This window comes from Schistocerca piceifrons, chromosome X (assembly GCF_021461385.2).
Source record: "Schistocerca piceifrons isolate TAMUIC-IGC-003096 chromosome X, iqSchPice1.1, whole genome shotgun sequence".
In the NCBI taxonomy this organism is placed as follows: domain Eukaryota; kingdom Metazoa; phylum Arthropoda; class Insecta; order Orthoptera; family Acrididae; genus Schistocerca; species Schistocerca piceifrons.
Genome location: NC_060149.1, coordinates 444,856,454 through 444,874,304, shown reverse-complemented (window position 1 = coordinate 444,874,304; position 17,851 = coordinate 444,856,454). Strand labels below are relative to the sequence as shown.

At 37.2% G+C, this 17,851-nt stretch overlaps 1 protein-coding gene across 1 annotated transcript in view; it reads right to left on the bottom strand.

Annotated features, from left to right (window-relative positions):
- LOC124722409 (Down syndrome cell adhesion molecule-like protein Dscam2) overlaps positions 1-17,851 on the bottom strand; it is a 758,217-nt gene that overhangs the window by 31,066 nt on the left and 709,300 nt on the right. The window contains exons 27-28 of the mRNA XM_047247577.1: positions 17,408-17,551; positions 17,223-17,243 (exon numbers count right to left, since the gene is read on the bottom strand). Coding sequence (XP_047103533.1) covers positions 17,223-17,243; positions 17,408-17,551 — 165 coding nt within the window. The remainder of the gene's footprint in view (positions 1-17,222; positions 17,244-17,407; positions 17,552-17,851) is intronic.

Genomic DNA, 17,851 nt, shown 5'->3' with positions numbered 1-17,851 from the left:
AATGGAGGCTTGTGGAAACCACAACACCAAACACCAAACGTAAACCCACTCGAAACCAGAGCCAGGCAATGTCAACAACGAGCAACGACCAGAATGCAGTACCGCCGAGATAGAAACAAAATCCAGAGCAAGTACCAGACTGCTGGACTAGGGCAGAGCGGGTCCCTATATACAAAACTGGAGGGTGCGGCTATTGGCTGCTGTTTGCACGTGGGTTAGCGGCAGCGCCCTTGCTGTGCGAGAGCCGCTGTGCGGAATAGCCGCTACGGAGGTGGAGCCCTCTATGGGCTGGGAAGGTGTACTAGATCAACCATTCAAGAGATTTTATAATTAATGAATTTCTTTTATTTCCAGAGAAATAGTTAAATTTTTAGTGTCTGACCAATATTTCATTATGCCATTGATTAGAGGGTGTCCTGTCAGTTTTTTGACACATGTCATATGTATAATACTTTATGACTCTGAGAGCTTTGACAGTCTGTTTTGTTTCCAGTGCTTGTCTTGATAGTGGTGATGGTAGTGGTGGTGGTGGGGGGAGACCTGTTCCTTTGTACTTTGTCACTTTCTTCCAACTGAATCATCTTCAACTACATGATTACTTAGGTCACTGATCAAACAGTGCTTAGCACATACCATGAGATCACTGACACTATTGTTATCAGGGGAAATAATATTCTCTCCTTCACCAAATGTCCCACCATCCATGTTGGCAATCTGATGAGTGAAGCCTGATTATAAGTCCACTGCCCATACAATCACTGCTCAATGATTCTTAAATAACCATGCAATAATATGAACTGAGTACAGTTTGTTTTTGTTCCCTAACAAGTCAAACCAATAATCACACTTCCATGATTCATGGTAAATTATTTCACAAGAATTAATTTGCAGTTCACACATGGCAGCCATCTTCAGCTGTAGCCATCATGGAGATCAATACCACTATCTAGTAGTGAATATCAAGTGTGTTTGTCACTGAGATGTATAATGTGGTATGAATAATGTGACCTGTGGTAGAGAATATATACATGATTTGATATATTTCATGAGATATTATTAGTTTCTTGTAGTCTCACACAGTTTTTAATCATTGGTCAAAATCATCTAGCATTTGTGGACATACTAATATTCTGTATGGATATGTTTGAAATGAAGAAATCAAAGTATACATTCCCATATTAAATATAACTCACTTTAAAAATACGGCCTCTTTTGCAGTCATTTCTACTTGAAAAAAGTATGTGTGGACATGTGATAATTGAAGTAAAGTTACAGAGAAATATAATTTTGTCTACAGGTATATTATTACTCATACACCACAAGGTGCCACTTCTGAGATTATTACACATGTGTAATAACTTGTCACTTCTCAGGAATCCTGCCGGGAATGGGAGGCTTAGTAGAAATCAGACATTACTGTCATGTTTTCAGTCAGCTCCAATACTGTTTATGGTAGTTGCATATTGGTGTATTGTAAATTGTTGCAATAAGATTTCAGTTATAAACAAAGTTTATAAACTGTGCATTACTTTTCCTTCTGTAGTAGTGCAAAAGACAGGTAGGCCCTACAGTTTTGTATTCAAAAAGGTGTCAACAGAAGATGAGAAGAATTACTACCCTTTCTCTCTTCTCTAAAATATTTAAAAATATTACAGCAAGAGCAATTCAAACAATCCTTAGAATAAATGGCATGATTATTAAAAACCAGTTTGACTTCCAGCAAGGAAACAACACCGTAAATTCTGTAAGTCAGTTTATTCAAGAGACATGCTCCATATTAAATAGTGGTAAAAATGTCACATGAATATTCTGTGAGCTAATAAAAGCACTGAATTCAATGAATCACTCCTTGCTTAGTCAAAAATCACTAACTGGTGGAATCAGGAACAGTGCTTCACAATGGTTCAGTTCATACACAACAGGTAGGAAGTAAAGAGTAAGTCTAACATTAAATTTAAGCAATTGCTCATCTGACTGAAAAACAATTTTTCATTGATATCCACAGGGTATGATGTTGGGTCTCATCTGTTCCTGTTCTATGCTAATTAAATATCACTTACTGCTGTGACCGATATGGTTAAAATTCAAATGTCAATGCAGTAAGTACAACAGGAATAAAATTTGAAGCAATTAGAGTTGCTTCTTTACAGCTACAAACTATCAGACAATTAGTAAGTAAATTATTCATAGCAAATACAAAACAAAACTTTAGATTATGGACACAGATTGTGATATTTACTGTATGATACTTGTTGAACACTGTAGTTAGTTGTAGAATTGGTGAGATATTATGAAATAATAAATTTGCACTAATGTTTGTGAAAATTGCAACCCACAGGAAGACTGGCCCAAACAGAGGATGTGAAGAACAGTGTACCAACAACATGTGTAGGTCTATTAGCACCATGTCTTCTATGGTAAATCAGTGTTAAACCAAAGACAGGTATTTTCAGCACATGAAACACAATGTATATGTGAATGTAAGTGCCTGTATGCCTAAATGACATAAAATAGTGCAATATTGCCATGAGAGTAAGTTGAAATGAGACAAAATGATTAGTCTAGAAGCAAACAATGAGAAATTCGGGATGGAATAATGACAAAATTATGAAAAGGAAACATTGCTATTCACCATACGGAGGAGATGTTGAGTCACACACAGACACAACAAAAAGACTGTCATTCATGTTGACCATTGAGCCAAAAGGCCTTTTTCTAAAGTAGACAACACACACATACACAACATACACATGACCATTGTCCTGGCCACTGAGACCATGATTAGTCTCCATGAATTGTTTTTGTCATACCACGATATTTTTACTTGTATAGGACAGGTACCATAACACTGATGCATGTGTGGCACTAGAGTACTGAAGAGGGTATATGCAGCAATGCATGGGGGCTAGATCATGCAATGTGACCATGGAATGACTGCCACCTTTTCTGCACATCTTTAACAGACCATCTCACTTTGTCCTACATGTTGGCTTGACATCTGAGCACTCATATTTGTGGAATACTCCTTCTGTCAATGATTGTTTCTGTTTAAGTTTCGACTGAAGGTGTTTATTGTCAAGGCTGCAATGGACATGTGAATCGAATGTCTGGAAAGCTGAGTGACAAACTTTTAGGTATCTAGTTGATTTATTCTTCAACCTTCTCTCAAACAATGATTCTATATGTACAAGCTTGCATAGGTGTATGATTATTTGGAGCACTACTGAGTACAACATACATTCTTAGATTTTGCACCTAAAGGATAATTTCGACAGCAACTGCTACATCTTGGAGGCTTTCGAGCCCTACTTCTGTGGGACAACGGCCAACTATGTGCATATGTGTGTGAAGAGGGGGGAGGGGCAGGGGGGGAGGGGGAGTGGAGGGGCGTGGAGAGGGAGGAGGTTGGGGTCCCACACTTTCTTCAAAGAATGATGTGTACCATTGCTTCCTTGGCCTGCACATTCACCTGGCACGGTCTGTACTTTATTGATGATATAACATCTATTTCAGTCATATCCATCATTCAGGGTGATGTAATTTCAACAACCTTTAGTGTATATAGGGTATTTATTTTGACTGAAAACATCGAAATAGCTCAAAAACTACACATCAAATCAAAAAAAGTTATAATTCCAATTTGTTTGTCTCAGAGGGGGACATCCAATGATAGCACATTCAACCCTCCACACCACCCCATGCGTCGGTGGCTGGGGCCAGCTTTGAAATCTTCAAAGGGAACCAGCATTGTAGATTACAATTCTACTGCAAAATCTACATAGGTTTTACCTGAAGCATTTTCTTCATTTTACCACAGATGGCACTGTAATCAGAGTAATAGAAATGGGAACACAATCATAATTTATAACATGCTACTCAATGTCGCTTGAATATTCAATGCCATGTGAGACCCCACTTCCATGCTGTGAGGATAGCACAGGCTAGTATTTCACAACTTGTAATTGGAAATCACATTTGCAATGTTGTATTACTCCAACATATTGAACAGGTGACTACTCAATGTGCCACTGTGGCCATGGCTTGAGGTGGATGCTACTCTACTTTTCCAATTAGAGTAAGTGTTCACATGTAGTACCACCAACTTCAATAAGCTTAGTGATCTACTTTTCAAATGACCATACACAGGACAGAAGCATATCTGCAGAAATGTCAGCACATGCATTTCTATTCAGTTGACCATGTCTTCACAGCCTGTTGGCACTTGTTGGTACACCTTATCTACATCTACATAGATACATCGCAAGCCACCATACAGTGTATGATCAAGGGTACCCTGTACCACTACTTGTCATTTTCTTTCCTGTTCCACTTGCAAATAGAGTCAGGGAAAAATGGCTATCTATATGCCTCTGCATGAGTCCTAATCCCTCATTTCTTATCTTCATGGGCCTTAAGTGCAATGTATGATGGCAGAAGTAGAATCATTTGACAGTCAGCTTCAAATGCCAGTTCCCTAAATTTTCTCAATAGTGTTTCTCAAAAAGAACGTCGCCTTCCCTCCAGGAATTCCCATTTGAGTTCCTGAAACACCTCTGTAACACTCACATGTTGTTTGAACCTACAACAACAAATCTAGCAGCCCACCTCTGAATTGCTTTGATATCTTCCTTCAGTCTGACCTGGTACAGATCCCAAACACTTGAGCAGTACTCAAGAATAGGTCACACCACCATCCTATATGTGGTCTCCTCCACAGGTGAAACAGTCTTGCCTAAAATTCTCCCAATAAACCGAAGTCGACCATTTGCCTCCCCTACCAGCACTCACAGGATTGTTCCACTTCAAACATTATGCCCAGATATTTACATGACTTGACTGTGTTGATCAATGTACTAACAATATTGTATCCAAACATTATAAGTTTGATCTTCCTACTCATCCACATAAATTTACATTTTTCCACATTTGGGGCAAGCTGCCATTCTTCACACCAAGTAGAAATTTTGTTTACATCTCATATTCTCCTACAGTCACTCAGTTTCGAGACATTACCATACACCACAGCATCACCAGCAAACAACTCGCAGATTGCTGCCCATCCTGTCCACCAAATCATTTATGTGTATAGAGAACAATAGTGGTCCTATCACACTTCCCTGGGCGCTCCTGACAATACCCTGATGAATACTCACTGTCGAGGACAACACACACAAAAATAATTTAGTGATGTGAAATCTGGTGACCTAGTGGGCCAATTAATAGGGCCACCTCTGATGACACAATGAACCAGTGTAAACATGGTGTAATTACTCCCTTACCTCAATTGCATCATGTGGTGGGCAAAAGTCATGTGGAAACTACATACACTGTTGAACATCCAGGCCAACATTGTGTAGCAGTACCAGTAGTTCCTGTTCAAAAAATGTTTTCTATTTGTATCTGTTCAATGTGCCATCAATAAAATATGGACCTGTTATTAGTGCCACACCATACATTAATTGACCAAGGGACATTGACGATCAGCTTGCTGTTACCAGTGGGGATTGTATACATTCCAGTAATGTATGTTATGCTGGTTAATTCTACCGTGGTTTATGAATGTAGACTCACTGAAAAATAGTACCTTGGGAAAGAATGGGTGGATTATTTGCATTTCTTGACATGCCCATTCACAAAATACTATGGGAATTAGTACTAAGAAGTTCTTGATGCATTGACACATGACATGGATGATAATGTATAATGACACAATACAGTGTAATTGCCAGGCACTTATCTGTGGGTTGAGGTGCAATGGCGTGAGTACAATTAGTTCATTAGCCTCTCCTGTAACATGTTGCCTTCATTTCCTTTTGCCAGTCTGCATGCTGCACTCAGACATAAAGGCATTTACAACCTTGTAAAAGAATGAACAAGAATGAGCTTTCTCTGAAAAATGCTTGGCATACAAGGCAACAGCAGCCTCAACATTTCTTCTATATTCTCTGTAGATCAGGATCATCTCAATTTTTCTTCTGTGGTTGCTACACTCATAATCCACTTGCATGTCTGTTCGCCAAATGATAGGCATATGTGCAGGCAAAAAAGACTGCACAAGTATTGTAATGTTTAGAGCCACTATCTGTTCTGTATCTGCATGATACATAAGCTCCAGTCACAGTGTGCTGCATGTTATGTCTTAGTTTGCTATACAGCCACAGTGGTGCTTGAAGTAGTCCCATGTTTGATATGCTGGAGGAATACAACATTGTAAATGGGTTTCTAATTAGGAGTTATGAAATACAGGCCTGATCTACCCTCCCAGCATGGAGGTGAGGTCCCAAGTGCCAATGGGTATTCAGGGGCCACTGAGTAGTATGTTATAAATTACAATTGTGTACCCATTTCTATTTCTCTGATTGCAGTGCCATCTGTGGCATAACAAATAAAATGCTTTAGATAAAACGTATGTAGATTTTGACAGAACTGTTTTCTGCAATAAAAAATTGGGGTTCCTGTTGAAGATTTCAATGTTGATCCTCGCCACTGGTGCATGGGTTAGGGTGGTGGGTTGAGTTTGGCATCATTCGATGTCCCCATCCAAGAGAAACAAATTAGAATTATAACTTTTAGATATGATGTGTAGTTTTTGAGATATTTCAGTGTCTTTTGTTAAAATGAACAGCCTGTATAAAAACAGTTGTTGAGGAAGTAAATAGGTGTATACAACAAGTGCAGTGCACCGGCAAATGAATATCGTGAAAAGGACTATTCTGGTATCCTTAGGATACTCTTCATGGAACGTCTTCAAGCAGATATAACACACATGGCACAGGGCTGGGAGTAACTATGGATTTAGAGCTGACCAAGATATGTCATAGATATATTAGGTATCAGCACATGACTTTTTGTGATCTGGGAAGGATTTTGGCATCCCTCATTTCATGGAAAAATGTTAAGGTAGTGAAGACCTGGAAAGGGTTGCATTTAAGAAGTTCTTCTGGGGTGGTATTTGATAATGTGTGCTGTGCATGTTTATAACTGATGGGTTCTGGTGGTTTGAATATTACAACCATATGTAGAACAATCTATATCATTACTGTAGAAGGAAAGTTGCTACTCACCATATAGTGGAGATGCTGAGTCGCGATAGGCACAAGAAAAAGATTCACACAATTAAAGCTTTCGGCCATTAAGGCCTTTGTCAGCAGTAGACACACACACACACACACACACACACACACACACACACACACACACACACACACACACACACGCACAAACACAACTTACACACATGTCTGCAGTCTCAGACAGCTGAGACCACACTGCACTGTGGCAGTGTGGTCTCAGCTCTCTGTGCAAGTTGCATTTATGTGTGTGTGTGTGTGTGTGTGTGTGTGTGTGTGTGTGTGTATGTGTGTCTACTGCTGACAAAGGCCTTAATGGCTGAAAGCTTTAATTGTGTGAATCTTTTTGTTGTGCCTATCGCGACTCAGCATCTCTGCTATATGGTGAGTAGCAACTTTCCTTCTCTGGTACTGTTACATTCCATCCTGGATTTTCTGTTGTTTGAGTATATCCTTACCGCTCTTGATGCAGTATGCCTCTTCCTCAATTTTATCCTGCACTCCACTTCTCCTCCCGCCCCCCCCCCCCCCCCTATTTGCTCATGTACAACTTGCCCCTTCCCCTTCCTCTGCCAGTGTGAGCTCACTGGTGCTTCACTCTTATCCCAGCCCCGTGCTGCTTCTCCTTCCCACCACCCTCACTCTGCTTTCCTTCATTGTTGCCTTCCGTCTCCCAACACTTTTGCTGTTTTTACTGTTTCCAACCACACACCCTCTCATCAATGACATGGCAAGTAGTTTTCTTTCTCTCTCTCTCTCTCTCTCTCTCTCTCTCTCTCTCTCTCTCAGAAATTGTCCAAAAGCTTAACTGCAAGTTAAATCTTGTTCATGTATCTGTCTACTGCTCAGCACTTCATCTATTTGGTAAATTATTACCTTTACTCTCTCCATTTTTTGTAGTCGACCCAGGACTTTCTCATATCATTTGCATGTTACAAACAGAAATTTTACTATTACAGGTGCCTTTTAATTTACAGTTTAAGGGTATCAACTGAGTGTAGCAGCCAAAATTTATTTGAATGGTGAATACTGAATATAAATAGAAATTATTATTTGAAATATTATTCATTGACCAATAAAAACACTTATTTATCACCTGTCATTAAAAAGCGGTATGAATAATAGATAAATCTGAAATCCAAAGAAATTTCTTGTTCTAATTTTTTGTTATTTATAAAACAAATGTACTAGTATTTTTTGTTGGTTCTTAATTAATCTTCAGAACAACTCTTTTCTGTAACATCTCATCAGAGTTGATTTGATTTTGGAAGATCTGCCTTTATGATATCTAAAAAATACCACCTACAAATGCCAAAGAAGAATATTACATCTTCTGAAAATCACATTTATTTCTTGGTAACAATATAAGATTTTTAAAATATGATATTTTTCAGCAAAAATTTGAGAAAACACCAATTCCATTCTACTTTTTGGTGAGTAGCTTTATTCCGATTCCACATCAGCTTTATCTCCTAATATCCCATTGAAAATAGAAAGATAAATTTTCATTCTATGTGAAAACATCATGTGAAATTTGTCACCAGTTTCTTTGGCTATTATGTGTCTGTAGTGTTTTGTACACCTCCATTATACATGCACAACAATACAAGTGAACTATTTGTTTTTGAATTATGGGCAAAAAAGTGCTGCAATAGTTGCATGTTCTTTCTTCAAGGTATAAATGTGAAAGAAGCCTTCAAACCATCTATTGAAACTTTCTCAATAGGAAGTTGCCAAAGAGCTGCAACATTATGAACTGTTTTAGGTAGTCAAACCCAGTGTCTCTTACAAAATTTTTCCATCGCAAGATTCTATGTAACTGCAGAGATGTACATCATGTTGAAAAACTTTTCCATCTTCTAAGGCAAAGGTTGTTCCAAAAGACTTTCAATTATTTCAAATGCCTTTGGATATTCAGCAGCATCCCACATTTTTGTGTAGTTTTGTGAATCTCTTTCATTAATACTGTTTTAGGAAACTGTAGATTTAAAGTCAGTTGATTTTAGTCACATTCAGCCTCTGAGACATTACTTTGTTCACTCATTCTGCAGCACTACAAGTGTGAGAGAATTGCATGATTATATCAACAATACACTCATATTTAATAGCATTAGCAATCTTGTCATGTTGAGGAAGGTATTGTAGATTAGCTGTGTTCTAATCTTTCCTAGTTATCAGGGGGAGGGAGAAAACGAAGTACTGGCAAGTGCAGAGTCAGTTGGATTGGGCCTCATTGGTAGTAATAACTTTCAAGCTTTTTATGTTCCATTTATTACACTGCAAATTTGTGTTCAACCACAATGTTCACTTGAACACTGTATTTCCTTACTTGGTACTATTCTATTCGAGATGGTATGCTTGTGCCTTCCACCAGTTTTTGACCTGACTTCTCCAGGCAGTTATACATCAACCTATTGCTTAACATGAGCTCTGAAATGTGATGCAACTTAACTTGATATTTTTCTCTTTGATAGAGGTGAAATAAGTCAGAAGTGACAGAATCAATGCTAGAACAAATGGGGGATTGAGCACCAGAGTTTATATCTGTAGCCTTGAACTTAACCCACTGATCAACTGAAACACACCACTGCACCATTCATTAATACTTACCTCATAAAAACTGTGCTGAACCAGAGGAACAAACAATGGTTATATGTGTCTCAGAAGTAAATGAGGAAAATGTAATTATACTGTAACATATTCATTATTTAAGTTACAAATAATAAATAACAAATAATTATTTGTACTCAGTGAGGAATAACCTATATATCTGGGAATAATTTATTCAAGAATACAGTTCTCTGAGTGATCTATTTATTCAAATGCTAATGGCCTTGCCACAGCGGAACTTCCGTTCCTGTCAGATCACCTGTCTGGCTTGGATAGTACTTGGACGGGTCTACCAAGTGCTGTTATCAAGTGAGGTGCACTCAGCCCTTGTGAGCAAACTGAAGATGTACTTGATTAAGAAGTAGCACAATAACTGAAAACGGCTGGGAAATTGGTGTGCTGACAACGTGCCCCTCCATACCCGCATTCAGTGACACCTATTGGCTGTGGATGACACAGTGGTCAATCGGTACTGCTGAACCTTCCAAGGTACATTCTGTTTACTTTTTATTTATTCAAATAATTACCAAGATAGAAATTTGCTTCAATAATGTGCATCCCTGACTTTGAATATGTTTCGCCTTTAGTCAATCAGCATCTCCACTGTAAGCTTCAGTCATATGGCGGCAAGTGTACACGTAACTTTGACCACTCTGCAGTTTTTGAGGACTTAATTTCAATCAAGTGTATTGTATGTGACGAAACAATGCTAAATGGAATTAGAATATGCACGTTTAAACATAAATGGTGCCACTCACACTGCTTTGCTCAGGAAGATTTACAAATACAGTGTAAATATGACATAGAGTGTAACGGCCACGAGATTGTGAGTGAAAAGTGCTACGCGGGATTAGCAGACAGCATGCATGACGAACTTCAAAAAGAAATTGACATTATAAAAAAATATATAAAAACAATGGAAAATGTGGCACTAACCATACGGGAACTGTCTGAATTGTCAAGGCAACAAGATCTAATTAATGCTAGCCATAAAATTCGTAGGTCTGCACAACCAAATGTACAAAGTGTAAACAGTATGATTGTAACTAGAAATATGAATGAACTGATCACTCAAAAAGACACAAGTGAATTAATCACAAGAAAAGAAAGTGTTAATAATGTGTCTATGGATAAAAATATGAACAAACTATCCACACAAAAAGATGCAAGTGGATTAAATGGAGAAAAACACAGTGTAAATATTTGTAAAGAAAGAAAAGTAAACAACCACGTTATGCACAAGCAAGGATACAAGCAACAAACATATATTTTTGCATGTAGTCATGGGAGAGGAGTTACAGAAATTATGAGAAGAAATCACCCAGACCTTAATGTAATGGGCATCATCAAACCAGGCGCGCCACTACGCAAAATTTTGGAAAACAGTGACAACATATTGAAGACCGGTAACAGCTGCATCATAATAGGAGGCGCAAATGACGTTTACTGTAATGAAACTTGGCGTGCAATGAGAATCCTAAAGGAAACAATCAAAAGGATGCCTCGAGTGCATTTCTACATTGTCAGTATCCCCAGGAGACACGATCTGATGGAAAACTCATGTGTAAACATTGAGACTGTTACAGCAAACAGGCTATTTCAGAAAATATGTAGAGGTTTCCAGAATACGACTTTTGTAGAGAGAAACAATTTTCACAGAGAGCACTTCACAAGACATGGTCTCCACATGAATGTAAAAGGGAAAAAGATTATTAGTGCCGAAATACTTAAATTTATCAATGAGTCATCTGTAACGGAAGGGTCTCCAATCCCAATTCAGTCAAAACAAGAGTCGTTTGTAACAGTGGAACCATCATTGTCTGCAGAAGAGCTACAACAAACACCAGTAGCAGCAGCAAAGGCTCTGATATTCTCAGCAGCAGTGTCAGATAAACCACTAGCAGCAGAATCACCACAATCATCAGCAGAGCTGTCGTCAACAGCAACAATATCGAGAACAGCAGACTCCATAATATTATCTCAAGGCAATGGAAATGTTTGTGAGAAAAACATACAAGGGTCATTAGCTGCAGCAGCTAACCGAGAAGGACAGTCACCTAGTCAGAGAGCACAGGAGTCACCAGCAACAGCAACCACACAGAAGAGGTACCTGAGGCCTGGGAGATCAACAGCAGAAGCAGTTTCCTATCAAGACAGATGCCTGAGAACCAGGAGACCTGCTACACCAAGTGAGGATTTTTATCGTATCGAGTAAGCAGAAAGAGAACATGGAAAAAGATATAAGTAAAACTGTCCATCTGAAATACCAGTTTGACAATAGTGAGAGGAATATAAACATAGGACAAAGATATGAAACAAACTGAAAGAAATCACTGCATAGTATCAGAAGCAAAGGGAGCACGTGATGTGCTTAGTATATTACAGGAAGGAGAACTATTAAATTTAAAGCCAACTATTGGAATATTTCACCAAAATATTCAATACATAAACAATAAAACAGAGGAGCTAGGAGTAATATTACAGGAATATAGGCCAAACATTCTAGTAGTTACAGAACATGGGATAAAAGAAAATCACATAGGAATGTACAACTTGAAGAATTATGTGAAAGTAGCCAGTTGCAGAACTTCCTATACAGGTGGTGGGGTTGCCATTTTTTCTAACTATAAATCAACTAAAGCCATAAATATAACAAAATATACTATAGAATTGAGCTTTGAAGCTACAGCACTGGAAACTAAAATTGCTGGGAAATTATGCTGTGTATTAGGTTTGTATCGATCACCAAATGGTGTAGTTAAAACCTTCTTTGAACAGCTGGAAGATTTACTCCAACGTCTCTCAAAAACATATGCTTATTTGATCATTATAGGAGATCTGAACATATACACAAGTAAAAATACAGACAATATTAAGACCCTACTGGACTTATTGTGCACATACAATCTAAAAATAAAAATAGATAAACCAACCAGAGTAACAAAGCATAGTGAAACTATAATTGATCATGTAATAACATACATTCCTACATGCTAATGTGACACACAGGCAATAAACTCCACATTAGCAGACCATTTTGCGATCATGATAGACATAAATATAAAGACTAGGGATTCAGTGCAGAAGATATGGGAGATGAGAAGACAGAACTACCCACATAACATAAATTTGCTAAAAAAGATGTTAGAGGCAGAAAACAGGGAAAAAATATATGCAGCTAAAGATGCAAACACCAAATGGAACCAGTTTTTTTCTTTATTCAATTATTATTATGATGTTACATGTCCTGTTAGTAAAAGGCTTGTCAAAAAGCAACAAAAAACAAATGCTGGGTGACTGGAGAAGTAATCCATGCCAGAAATAATCTGAGAGTGTATTATGACCTCTCCAAACAAAAAAATACTGAGGCCTGCAACATACTGTATAAAATAGAAAAGAAAGAGTACTGTAGTTTTATCAGAGAAACTAAAGCATCCTTCATCAGGATGTCTATAGATACGGGAAAGAACTATTCAAAAGGTTTATGGTCTTTCATTAATGAAGAGAGAGGAAAAGTAAGACATCGGGCAGAGGACATCTGCCCACTGATGAGTGGGAAAAGCAACACAAACCCTATAGAAATAGCCAATACTTTTAACAGATATTATATTACTGTAGCAGACAAATTAATAAGACAAAATGAAACAAATGCAGTAAGTAAATTGATAAACCTCCACATACAAATCATACTATGGTTTTCATACCTACAACAGATACAGAAATGTCAAACCTAATAAAAAACTTAAAATTAAACATTCATCTGCCTTGGATGGTGTCACATCACATCTCATAAAGGAATGCAGAGAATGTATATTAAAACCATTGACACACATGCTGAATGCTGTGATAGAAGAAGGTATATTTCCAGATTCACTGAAAGTAAGTAAAGTGAAGCCAATATTTAAGAAAGGGAACAGGGATGAATTAGGAAATTACAGGCCAATATCATTGATCTCAACATTTGCTAAAATCTATGAAATGATAATAAAGAATAGAATAGTAAGTTTTATAACAAAGTACAGTATACTGCATTCATCACAATATGGTTTCAGAGAAGGGAAGTCAGGAAAAACAGCATCAACAGATATAATTGAGCACATTCTTAATTTCCAGATACACTGAAAGTAAGTAAAGTGAAGCCAATATTTAAGAAAGGGAACAGGGATGAATTAGGAAATTACAGGCCAATATCATTGATCTCAACATTTGCTAAAATCTATGAAATGATAATAAAGAATAGAATAGTAAGTTTTATAACAAAGTACAGTATACTGCATTCATCACAATATGGTTTCAGAGAAGGGAAGTCAAGAAAAACAGCATCAACAGATATAATTGAGCACATTCTTAATTTACTTGACAGGCACCAAAAGACTTGTGGGATTGTTATGGACCTATCTAAGTCATTTGATTGTGTGAACCACTCAAAATTAATAATGAAATTATATCAGTATGGAGTTAGAGGAAAATGCTATGACGTACTTAAATCATACATTACAAATAGGAAACAATGCACAGAAATCAGACATACTAGTGGGGGAAATATAACAAACTACAGATCAGAATTGCAATCAGTTAAACATGGTTTGCCGCAAGGGTCGGTGCTTGGGCCAATACTACTTATACTCTACTTAAATGACTTCCCTATCTATATATATCAGAAACTTATAATGTATGCTGATGACACAACAATCGTTTGCACAGCTGATACAAAGCAGGAGCTTGAGAAGTAAGCACTCATGAATATTGAAAATGCAAATAAATAATTAACAAAAAACAACCTGTTTTTGAATCAGTCTAAAACAATGAATGTAATATTTCAGACCAAGCATAGTGAAAATTATTATATAAATGTTAATATAAATGGAAAGACTATTAAAGAAGTAACCAGCACAAACTTTCTAGGAACTATAATAGACAAACATTTGGCATGGAGGGAGCACATAGATGCACTGTGTAAAAAGATAAACAAACAGATCTTCATCATGCATAAAACAGCAAAGACTGTGGATGACAAAGTCCTTAGTTAAAAAGAATATTCACAATTCAGAAAAGGGCAGTGAGATACATTGCAAAAATACCACCAAGACAGACCTGTAGGCCAGCTTTTGTACGCTACAATATTATGACTATATTCACTGTACATATACCAAAGCATAATGGCGGGAAGGTCAAGCGATAAACACCTCCTAAATGAAGATGTACACAAACACGGTACAAGAGGAAATGAAAATTATTACACGATAAACAGAAATCTAAAACTGTCTATGACTACATCTGAAGAAGCAGGTAAAAGGTTTTTTAATAAACTCCCCAATATCATTAAAAAAGAAACAGACCCAAAATGTTTTAAAAATCATTTGAAACTATATCTCGCACAGAAATGTATATACAGTTTGAGTGAATACTAAGATGGTGTTTAAATATGACACATCATTAGTGAAATTTACCTTTAAAAATTATCATTTCTGTATGTTGTTTGGATTTGTGTGTATATATAATGTGAAACATGTAATACCTTTGTATGCTTATAGACTATTTCTGTTTAATTATTTGTTTTATTTATATATAATGAAATCAAGTTTGATGTTAATAGCCTATTGTATGACACACCCAATACTCTCAGCTGGATTTTCAGCTGGAGTCCATGGGCAAAGAATCAATAAATAAATATATATATTAAAAACTGAATTAGTTGTTGCAGTGATAAGATGGTGATCCCAATCCCCATTTGGGAATCTACGGTTAGGTTTTCCATGGTTTTCCTAAACTCCAGGATGGTTCCTTTGGAAGGGCACAGCCAGTTTCCTTCTGCATGCTTCCCCAGTCTCAGTAAGTACTCCACATCTATTACCTCATTGTTGACAGAATGTTAAATCCTGATCTTCCCTTTCCTCATATAGTAAAATCATAAATATTACCTGAAGTGAGTAAACTGTGTGCCAGTCATAGCTCCACTCCCATCCCTCTTACATGCACCTAGTTGCCATTTATGTCACCTCTCTTTATAACCAAGAATGTGGCTTGTCTCCTGCTTACTCAAAATGTTAGAAACCAAACTTACGATGTATTTTCCTCTCACTTTAATCAGTCTGCATGTACCATTAACCTGTACTCTTCTGAGAGAGAAATAGATACACAATTTGGTTTTGAAGTTCTGATGATATTTCCACTGTCTTGATTTGTGATATGGAATAGCTGAGTGTCTAAAAAAATCTAAATTTTTTCACACATACTACTCATTTGATCCTTTTCTAAATCGCATGCCAACTTCCTAAATGTTGCACTCAGTCCGATGATCTGCCAAGTTTTTACTTCCAGACATGTTAGACCCATAGACAAAAAGCAGTGGTTCCACTTTTGCAGTTGACACCCTTTGGATTATCACCCCACTAACCTGAAAAAATGGGGAACTTCCTGTGTCATCTCATCCTCATCCAGTACCGGAACTAATAAAAAGAAAGGAGAAAGAAGAGTAAGGTATTTTCCTAGCAGAAAGTATGTACTGAAGCACAGTGGTCATAGATTTGGTATCTGTTTGTGGCTTGTGTATAATTTGAAATCTTCCTGGCTTGCATGTAACTTGAAGTCTTACTCTCAGCACCAGTACACCAAAATATTGGAATAAAGGATCTCCCGTACAGCATTTTTTAGGATCCCACCACCTATGTTGTTTCAACTAATACTAATTACTGCTGATATTATCTACATCGGTTCCATTTCAACTACACTTGATCCCCCCACCCCTCCTTCCCTTGTACACACACACTGCCACTAACATCATTGTCCACTGATACATTTTTGTTGTTTGTCATGTCTCATCTTTTCTCGGCTGCTATTTCTGCAAAATTGCTTCTTCTCTAATTTTTCTCCATCACTGTCCCCATTTGCTTCATTTATGCTTCTACCTTCACATGCTACATGCCTTAATTCTGATTTATTAACTGTCCTGACCGGTACTTACAACATCTCAGGTTTCCAAACGTTCTCTGTTGCCAACATGCTGCTGTTATCAGCTTAACTTCTGTCTTGCTCACCCCCCATACCCTGGCTTGTTCCCTTGACTTAAGCTCCTCAGAGACCATCCTAATTAATTTGTTCATTACTCTTGTATCCCTAAACATTGTAACTAGAATCTCAGGATATGAGATCAGTGTACACTTGGTATGTTAGCTTGAGGGTAGGAGTGTCACATGTTAGATCTGAAGGAGGCTCTACTTGTTACTATCAAGGACACTGAGTTCACCTGGCTAGATTGTGGCTCACTATCATGTGGCTGAAGTGTGGCAATGGATTCAGAGGCCATACATGGTTATTATAGATACTTAACTGAAGTGCTCAAGGCAGCTAGCTTCACATTCCGGGTGGAAGCACAGCTTGCAATTTACAAAATTTTCTTCTCAGAATTTATTGCATCTTTCTTTTTGGAGCTGGGTAGGAGGCATCAACCAAAGATTCAAATTGTGTGGAACTTGCTTCATGTTTTATCTTAATTCATATCTGTATTATTATTATTATTATTATTATTATTATTATTATTACTAATATTGTTATTCCCTGAAACTTATTGCTAACAAGTATTTGTAGTTAGACAATGAATTCTACAATTATAATCAAATTATTCTATTTTATGTAATATTGAAATTTTACCAAAATAGCAAATGTTTCTTCCTCTAGCTGTGATTCCTAGTACAAGTGATATCTGTGTCTTAGATATATGAACTTACTTTTCCTTACACAGAAGCAGACACCAAAGATGCTTGCTATGACAACCAAAGCAGAAAAAACTGATAACAGTATCACTTTCAAATCCTTATGTAGTGGTAGTTGTTCATCACCATTCACTAATATCTGGTTTGGGGTATTCACACCTGGTGAAGAGAAGTTTTTGATTATTTTGATGAAATAACAGCAAATTTTTACATGCAGGCTATGATTTACATTCATATCCATATTAAAATATTGATATGATCTGTACGTAATAGAAAGAAACATTCCACATGAGAAAAATATATATAAAAAACAAAGATGCTGTGACTTACCAAATGAGAAAGCACTGGTAGATAGACACAATGAAAAACACACAAACACACACATAAATTTCAAGCTTTCGCAACCCAAGGTTACTTCATCAGGAAAGAGGGAAGGTGAGGGAAAAACAAAAGGATGTG